Raw genomic sequence first — 10,000 nt, forward strand, 5'->3', positions numbered from 1 at the left:
TTAGCAAGTTATTCATATTGAAAGTTTGAGTTGACCTAAGGTTGTAAAATTTCCTTTTAGCACGATTGTAAGCTTTATCAAGAACATGTGTGGGGTATTGTAGCTTAGTACCAATGTCGTAAATACATCTTATTTCATCATCGATGTACTCTGGGCTGCAAATGCGTAGGGCCCTGAGGTACATCGACGAAAAAACAGATATCTTTACGCCATCAGGGTGTGAGGAATAATAGTGTATATATGAACAAACATTGGTTGGTTTGCGATATACACTAAACTTCAACTCACTTTCACGGCGGTAGATATTACAATCAAGGAAAGGCAAAACGCCTTCTTTCTCTATCTCCACCGTGAACTTAATGGAACTGACCAAATTATTAAGCTTACATAAAAAATCATTTACATTATCTTGAATGGGCCACAGACATAGGATGTCATCAATGTACCGCATCCATGTAATGTTGGGGGGAATGATCTTACTTAAAATTTTGGTTTCAAAAAACTCCATATATAGATTACTCAATACGGGGGAGAGAGGATTACCCATGCTCATTCCAAATTTCTGAGAATAGAATTTATCATTAAATTGGAATTTGCAATCTTTAACACACAATTTGATCAGTTCAATTAAGGTGCCTGAAGGTAATGGTATATATATATACAAGCCGCGGGCTTCGCCCTCCCCGGCTTCGCCGGGGGCTTTGCTGCGCAAACAGTGGCCTACGGCCGCCGCCGCTTTCCGCGCTCTAATCCCTCGTTTTCCCCTTCGGCCTCGGGGCGGAACCCCAACACGGGATCCCCAGCACGAAGAAGAACGCGAAGAAAAACGTGAAGAAGAACGCGAAGAAGAACGCGAAGAAGAACACGAAGTAGAATACGAAGAAGAACGCGAAGAAGAACGCGAAGAAGAACACGAAGTAGAATGCGAAGAAGAACGCGAAGAAGAACGCGAGGAAGAAGAACGCGAGGAAGAAGAACGCGAAGAAGAATGCGAATAAGAACGCGAAGAAGAACGCGAAGAAAAACGCGAAGAAGAAAGCGAGGAAGAAGAAGAAGAAGAAGAAGAAGAAGAAGAAGAAGAAGAAGAAGAAGAAGAAGAAGAAGAAGAAGAAGAAGAAGAAGAAGAACACGAAGAAGAAGAAGAACACGAAGAAGAAGAACACGAAGAAGAAGAAGAAGAAGAAGAAGAAGAAGAAGAAGAAGAAGAAGAAGAAGAAGAAGAAGAAGAAGAAGAAGAAGAAGAGGAACGCGAAGAAGAAGAAGAAGAAGAAGAAGAAGAAGAAGAAGAAGAAGAAGAAGAAGAAGAAGAAGAGGAACGCGAAGAAGAAGAAGAAGAAGAAGAAGAAGAAGAAGAAGAAGAAGAAGAAGAAGAAGAAGAAGAAGAAGAATACCACCTGACCCCGACTTACCCAAGTGCTTTTTCAAGAATATTTTTCGGACAAAGTGTCACCGTAATACCACCTGTCCCCGAATTCCACAGCGTTTTTTAGAAGAATATTTTTATCTAGACTTAGATATATATGTTTATATATATATGTATATATGTGTATATATATATGTATATAGTAGTAGGCCTCCGTCAGTCGATATCGACTATGGATATTGCGCCGGAGAAAGTCATGATTTTGCTAGCGACAGTGACGGCTGTGGCTGGTGAGTCCGATGCGGGAGTGGCAGTCTCGGCCGCATTTGCTGCATGTGTGGCTTGTTGGAGTGGCTGCTGGGGTGTGTGCCTTCCGCTTGGCTCTCTTTTCACCTGTTGTGGTCAGAATTGTTTCCTCTCCAGACTTCAGCTGCTTGTGAAGAACACTGCGCCATTTGCTACGGTCGGCTGCTACCTCTTCCCAGTTCTCAGTGTTGATGTCCAGGGCTTTCATGTCACGCTTGCAGACATCTTTGTAGCGCAGTTGGGGTCGACCAACGTTTCTCTTGCCGGAGACAAGTTCACCGTAAAGGATGTCTTTGGGGATGCGTCCATCTTCCATCCTTCGCACATGGCCGAGCCACCGAAGTCTGCGCTGCCTTAGCAATGTGAATATGGTAGGAAGACCTGCTCGCTCGAGTATCTGGGCATTGGTAATCTTGTCACTCCAGCGGATGCCAAGGATGCGGCGAAGGCAGCGCAGATGGAAGTTACTCAGTTTGCGCTCCTGCTTCGAGTAGGTCGTCCATGTTTCGCTGCCGTAGAGGAGAGTGCTGACAATACACACGTTGTACACTGCCATCTTAGTTGACGTTGTCAGCTTCTGGTTCTCCCAGACACGGGTGGTGAGGCGTCCTAGGGTCGTAGCAGCCTTGCCGATGCGCTTGTTGATCTCGGCGTCAAGGGACAGGTTGTCGCTGATGGTGGATCCCAGGTATGTGAACTGGTGTACGACTTCGAGTTGGTAGTCGTCGATATATATGTATATGTATATATATGTATATATATGTATATGTGTATATATATGTATATATGTATATATATATGTAAATATGTATCTATAAATTTGTATATATATATATATATGTATATATATATATATATATATATATATATATATACATATGACGACATCTTGACAGGTTGTGAGAGAGGCAGAGGGGAAAACACACAAATAGAAGATTTTATCCTTTAACTATTTTTGCACTATGGTGCTTCTTCAGAAAGAAGCACCATAGTGCGAAACTAGGTAAAGGATAAACTCTCCTTCTATTTGTGTGTTTTCCCCTCTGCCTCTCATATATATATATATATATATATATATATATATATATATAAATATGTATATATATACATATATATATATATATATATATATATACGAGATTCAAAAGAACAACAATTCCAGACTGCCTTGAGATAATATACTTTTTTTATGATCAGCTGTTAGTCAGAACAACGTGGCTGCTCATACGAATGGAGGAACGGTTCGTATGTCCTTAGGATATTTTCAGAATTTTTGTCATATGGTTTGTTATGATATACAGATATATGATATCATTTCATGGTATGAAAAAATTCAGGCTCCCGGTACAACATTACGAAAGTTTTAGAATGTTGATTTAAACATCAAAAATATCGACCCAACAGAACGACATAACGCACATCGTTTGATGGCAAACATGGAAATGTTTAGATCTTATATGGAAATAGACAAAATATGCTCACACATAGGAATAAAGCAAAAAACAATGAATAGATATGTAGAAAAATAAATAAGTAGGTCAATAAATGAAATAAATTAACAAACAAATAAATAGATAAATAAGTAAATGAATAAGTAAACAAATAAAAAAATATAAAATAAACAAGTAAATAAATAAATAAATAAGAAAAACAAAAATAAAAATAAACAAATATATAAATGAATTAATCAATGAATAAATAAGTAAATAAAAGGACGCATTCGCTCATTAGCTTTTGAAATTACAGTAAAATGAATATGAGGGCCATGTAAAAAAAAGAAAAAAGGAATTTGTTGAAAGAGAACCGAAAATATAGTTTTCAAAACCCAGAGACGGAAGAATTTGTCAGTATCGGAGTCTGAAGATTCTTTACCTGGGAGACCTTTGATCTCCGAGCGTTAACCCATTCAACTCCAATGACAAGATGTCTTGTCATTTGGTCAAATAAAACAAAAAATCATAAAACACCAAAATGTTTGATCAAACACCAGAAAAATATGACGTCAATCCTTGCTTCGCTCGCAGCGAAGCGAGGACTGACGTCATATTTTTCTGGTGTTTGATCAAACATTTTGGTGTTTTATGATTTTTTGTTTTATTTGACCAAATGACAAGACATCTTGTCATCGGAGTTGAATGGGTTAAACTGAGTTATCTTCTTCATTCAGTCATTTACCCCCCGGACAGGTGATCACGTTTAACCACGACGTCGTGTCCCTCGGGATCTTCAGAGGGGGGAAGAAGTCTCTGGCGAGGGCTTTGAAGAAAGTCAAGAACCTCGAGGTATCCGGAGATACCAACATCAACCAGGCTCTCCTGGACGCGGTGACCAACATCAAAGACAAGAGACCCAACGTGGCCAAACAAGTGAGTTTCTGTAATTTATTTTTCCTTCTGTTTCAACAACTTTGCAATCACGTTTAGTCACTTTACGATTAAGTTATTTGTATCATGAATGCTGAAATTGAGGTAGTGGTACGTACAAACGAAACACACACACACACACACACACACACACACACACAAAGGATTACAAAGGCGGAGCATGCCGACAGGAGACCTTTTGATCCATATCTAGGTCGGATGCGAAAAAAAAATCATATTAATAATAAAATAATAAATAAAAACTATGATAATGTAAATAACAAATAAAATACATAAATAAATGCATAGGTATAGTTAAATAATAAACAAACAGGTAAATAGTAAATAATAATAAAATGACATAACTAATAGTAAATAAAAAATCAGACAGACAAATGATAACAAAACAAAAACAAATAATATAAGATAAATTATAATCATTACAGCATCTTACTTAGGCATTTATCTAAATGATTCTTAAAGCTTTGAACTGAACTACATTGCACTACCTGTGCAGGAAGTTTATTCAATTCATTAACTACACGGTTGGGAAAGTTGTTTCTACCTACTTCCAAATTGAATCTATTTCCGGACAGTTTGTGACCATTGTTTCTTGTCTGATTCTCATTCAATGTAAAAATTTGGTCACTTTTTATGTTGTCAATTCCCTTTAGAATTTTAAAGACCTGTATCAAGTCACCTCTGAGTCTACGCTTTTTTAGGGAAAACAGATTCATATGTTTTAGTCGATTTTCGTATGATTTATTTTTGATATTTGGAATCAGTTTTGTGGCTCGCCGTTGTACTCTTTCCAATCTGTCAATGTCTTTAATGAGATTCGGTGACCATACACACACACACACACACACACACACACACACACACACACACACACACACACACACACACACACACACACACACACACACACACACACACACACACACACACACACACACACACACACACACACACACACACACACACACACACACACACACACACACACACACACACACACACACACACACACACACACAAACAAACTCACTCACGCGTACATACACAAAAAATATGCATACATACACATAAACATATACACACACACACTCTCACACACACACACACACACACACACACACACACACACACACACACACACACACACACACACACACACACACACAAACACACACACACACACACACATGCACACACCCAAACTCACACGCACACATACACACATATAGACTTCGTGTTGAAGTCCGTACATATTGTTTAAGTTTATGGTAGCTGACTCTGGCTTTCGAGAGGCGTAGATGGCGTAGAGGTTGATGGAGGCGGAAATCAAATGAGCCGAGCTTTTCTCTTCTTTATTGGTGTAGAGCAGTGGTTCTTAACCCCTGGGTCGCGACCCAAATTTGGGTCGCCAAGCCATTTTATTGGGTCGCTAAGGGTTTGCAGAAAATAATTATTTTCCCACTACAAATATATTATAATTACATACTGTAATAATTAAAATACATGATGCCTAGTTTTAGGATTCTAAGCAGACCATGATTAAATAAAAACTCCAAAGCAGAAAATTTATTTGAAGTGTTTTGAAATTTCAATGTAAAACCGACAATATCTATGTAGGCTTGGGTCGCGATGCTTGATTTGTGCAAAATTTTGGGTCGCTGCCAAAAAAGGTTAAGAACCACTGGTGTAGAGGATATATATGTCTGCTCTCAGATTTTTTTTTTTTTTTTTTTTTTTTTTTTTTTTTTGAGTGCCAGCGGCTTCCGCCGATTAAGGGACCGTCTTTTAATTAAAATGTGTCTTATAGCTTGCCTGGGTTAATGATTAGGGCATGATGTGGGTGGCTGTAGCATGGATTCCATTGAGAGTTACAACCGGGACCCTACTGGGGAGGAGCAGGTGAGTTTTGCTGCAAGGACTAGGTGCCCCTGCCCGGCGTCCGTATTGCTACCTGCCCGGAGACTGTACAGGGCTGTAGTTGGATCCCCCAGGAGGTCCTTGAGGTGCTCGAAGTGGTGCCTCAGGGCGGGGCAGATGAAGAGGCAGTGGTTGAAAGAGGCGAGCTCCTTGCCGCATGTGCATGTATCCGTGTATTGGGTTCGCCAGTGGTTTACCCGGATTCTGGATGCCATGGCCAAGGTGTGCGGAGGCAAAGCAGGTAGAATTTTGTGGGTGGGTTCAGTACCGGTTGTGGTGGGCCATCCTCGGTTAGCTGCAATAGTCTCATACTCCTCTCTCAATAGTTCCCATGCAGCGTCGTCGATCTTCTTAAAGGCATCACCAGTCGAGGGTGGGACGAGCATGGCGCTATCCTCATGACCTAATGCACCCCGTTTAGCCGCTTTGTCGACTTTCTCATTTCCCTCGAGTCCTACGTGGGCGGGTACCCATTGGAACAGGAGGCTAGTGCCGAGTTTCGCTATTTCGGTCGAGAGTCGAAGGATTTCTTCACTCAGCTCTGGTCTGGAGGCGCAGTAGCCACTCAGAAGCACTTCTAGGCTCGAGCGAGAGTCCGTCAGGATTGTGACCCTTGGAGGTGGGTGGGGGAGGGCGATGATTTCCTGGAGGGCTTCTCGTATGGCGAGTAGCTCGGCTGTAAGGATGGTGGTGGGCGCTATTTTCCTGGCGATGGTCTTTCCTGTGGGCTCCAGGTAGACGCCTGCGCCCGTACAGCCGTCTTCCATAACCGATCCATCGGTGTATATCCGGAAATAGTTTGCGAATTCCTTCGCTAGGAGTTCCCTGGTGTGAGCGATCAGCAGGTGGGAGTTTGCTTTTTCCCTAGTCCTCGTATGTCCGTCTTTACCTCTGGCGGGAGGAGGTCCCAGGGGAGAAAGGGGTCTACTTGGCACTGGGCGATGAGGCGGCGATCGCTGGGTCGAAGTCCAGCTCGGAGACACAGGTCTTCAACAGAACCTGGCAGGCCCTGGGTGGGCTCGCCGTGCGGCGCCAAGATCCATCCTTCATAGAGTTCCTCGTCCGTGGAATTGGGTACCTTTGCTGAACTGAAGAGGTACCAGCAGGCATCCCTCCTGATCCGGGCCCAGAGAGGTAGTATGCCAGCTTTGTTGTATACTTGTTCGTGTGGTACTGACTTCGGAAGGCCGAGTACCACACGTAGGGCTTGGCATTCTACCCTTACCATGTAGAGCAGCTTCAGTCTGGGTAGGTCGTGTAGTACTGGGGCCGCGAAGAAGAGCCTTGTGCGAACGAGGCTTTGGACGATAGGAATAAGAGTTTCCCGGTGTTGCCCCCAGGGTTCCTTTCGGATCGCTCGAACTAGGTTTAAAGCTCTCTGAGCATTGAGGGTGGCTTGCTGGATGTGGAGAGTTCATTGGTCGTTTCTCTGGAACGTTACTCCTAAATAGCCGACGGATTTCTCTGGTTCAACTGGCGTACCGCATATATCTATCCGGTTCCAGCCAGGATATGTGCCACTGTTGTAACCTGCCAGGTGTACTGGCATGTTGACAGTCTTCTTTGCCGAGAGGATGATCCCTGGGCTGTTGAATTGGGCCACCACGATATCTACTTGCTCTTGAAACCTTCGGAGTTCCGCCTTGTGCTGAGCCGAGTTCTTTTTGGGCCGCCGGTGCCTGGACTTCCTCCAGAGGGCTATGTCGTCTGCGTATGCGGTGACGACCGTATCACCCCGTACTCCTTTGCCCACGCCCGCTAGGAGGAGTGTGAATAGAAGGGGGGACACGACTGAACCTTGGGGGACACCCATGTCGACCTGCGTCCTTCTACTCAGGACACCCTCTCTCCTCACCTCGATAGACAGGTTGGAGAGGAAGGACCGGATGAAGTTGTACATAGCTGGGGACACGCCTATGGCCTTCATCTTGAAGAGGAGCTTCGCGTGCCAGACCGTGTCGAAAGCCTTGGCTATATCCAAAAAACAGGTGTGTAGGATCCTCTTTTGTCTCTGGGCTCTTCTAATATGCCCAGAGAGCCGCACGACGTGATCAACAACGCTTCTTCCTTTCCTAAACCCCGCCTGGAGTTTGGGGAGGGCTCCCTTGGAATCCACGTGCTTTTTTAGTCTGGTAAGGAGGATCCTCTCGTAGACCTTACCTATATGTGAGGTAAGGGCTACTGGCCTGTGGTTTTCGATCTTGGTGCTGGCTTTACCTCCTTTGGAGATGGGGATTACGACAACGTGCCTCCATGCCGTGGGGACAGTACCTTCTTTCCAGCACTTGTTGAAGAGGACGAGGAGGGCTTCTTGCATTGAGGGGGGGAGGTTCCTTAGGAGTGGATATGTAACCTGGTCGGCGCCGGGGGACTTCTTGTTTCCGCTGGTTGCCCTCAGGGCCCACCGTAGCTCGTGTAGGGTGAGATCGGTGTCCCTGCCCTTAGGGGTGGAGAGGTCCATGTGGGCTTCCTTTTCCATGCGGTCCCTTCTCTGTTTTTCGGGGAGACTTCTTGTTGAGCTGGTTCTGGCGAAGTGTCTTAAGAAACCCTCCGCCTTTTCTTCTGGTCGTAATATCCCTCCGTCAGGATCAGTGAGGTTCCTGCTAGGGGGCTTGTAACGCATTTTAAGTGTTTTAAGTCTATTCCAAGCAGCCGTAAGGTCCGTCCTGTCCTCCTCACTCTTCCTCCAGAAGTCCAGCTTCACTCCGGCAATGGTCCTCTTCCACTCTGCGTTGGCTTTCTTCATGGAGACGAAGGCATCTTTTGTCCCTTCTTTCAGGTACCGATGGTAGGTTCTTCTCTTTCCTTGTACGGCTTTTAGGCATGCATTCGTCCACCATGGGTGGCCCCTTCTTCCGTTTTCTGGTTTGACCAGAGGGATGGAGTGTCGTGCTGCTGCAAGGATCGTGGTGGTGAAAACTTCATTTATCCCGTCGATGGAGCTATCCTCGACTTAGTAGTAGTGGTAGGACATGCTGTTTAGGAAGGCCTGGTACGCGTTCCAATCCGCTCTTTTAAGGTTGAGTTTGCCCTACGTCTGGGGAAGGTGAAGGATGGGGGAGAGGTGGAGGGTGATGGCTATGGGGAGGTGGTCTGAGGATATGGGGTTATCGAGGGTGGACCAGTCTGCCGTACCAGCGATGTTGGAAGAGACGAAGGAGAGATCAATGGCCTTCTTGCTGTGTCCTGCTATGTCCGGTATTCTGGTGTGGCTACAGTCGTTTAGTAGGACCACGTCGGCATCAGCGATTTGGGAGGTAGTGTTGGAGGAGGTGTGGACGTAATTTTCGTCCCATAGGGCGCCCCGGTGGTTGAAGTCCCCTACCACTATGCAGTTATCGGGGATGTCTCCAAGCCATGCGAAATGCCGGGTCTTCACGGGGTTGTATATGTTGAGGACGTGCAAGGTCCTGTCTCCTTCCACAGAAATGGAGGTGACCGTCCTATATCCTTCGTCGAGGTCGAAGCCCGGCAGGTGTCCCTCTTGAGCAGTTAAACCTTGGGAGACGTATGTGGCCACACGCGCCATACCTGCTTCATCCGTCGTGTAGGAGGTGGGGGAAGTGGTACCCAGGTAGGGGTGGAAGTTTTCCTGGCCTCTTGAGGAGGGATTGAAGTGCAACTACTTCGTAGCGGTGCTCGCTGAGATGCTGCACGAGGAGGTCCCAGGCGGTGCCAGTTGCCCTGCAGTTCCATTGCATTAGTCTAAGCACTGCCATGATGGGTGAATTCGGCAATGGAATGCAGGATCACGAAGGTTCCTTCAAGTAGGCGTGCTGCTTGGGGGTTCGAGCGAGTCAAGTCCTCTTGTAGAGCCTTAATTGTCATGGATATGCACCCGATGGAGTTTTGAAGGGTCTGTCGGATTGTTGGTGGTGGGGGTGGGGGGGGTGTTCTCCAGGGGGGGCCTGCTAGGTGCTGCTGCTTCTTCCTCTTGTGACTGTCCCATGCCTGGGATGGTTTCCATGGTGGGGGTGATCCTACGGCCTTTCTTCTTCTTTCTTCGTTTTTTCTTGAGTTCTTCTTCGTT

General features: G+C 45.1%; 1 protein-coding gene across 3 annotated transcripts in view; it reads left to right on the forward strand.

Moving 5' to 3' along the window:
• LOC143039851 (inter-alpha-trypsin inhibitor heavy chain H3-like) overlaps positions 1-10,000 on the forward strand; it is a 129,531-nt gene that overhangs the window by 69,562 nt on the left and 49,969 nt on the right. For all 3 annotated transcript variants that reach the window (XM_076210106.1, XM_076210105.1, XM_076210107.1), the window contains exon 9: positions 3,856-4,035. In XM_076210106.1, the coding sequence (XP_076066221.1) occupies positions 3,856-4,035 (180 nt within the window). The remainder of the gene's footprint in view (positions 1-3,855; positions 4,036-10,000) is intronic.

This window comes from Oratosquilla oratoria, chromosome 27, assembly GCF_046742065.1.
Source record: "Oratosquilla oratoria isolate Oo_2021 chromosome 27, ASM4674206v1, whole genome shotgun sequence".
In the NCBI taxonomy this organism is placed as follows: domain Eukaryota; kingdom Metazoa; phylum Arthropoda; class Malacostraca; order Stomatopoda; family Squillidae; genus Oratosquilla; species Oratosquilla oratoria.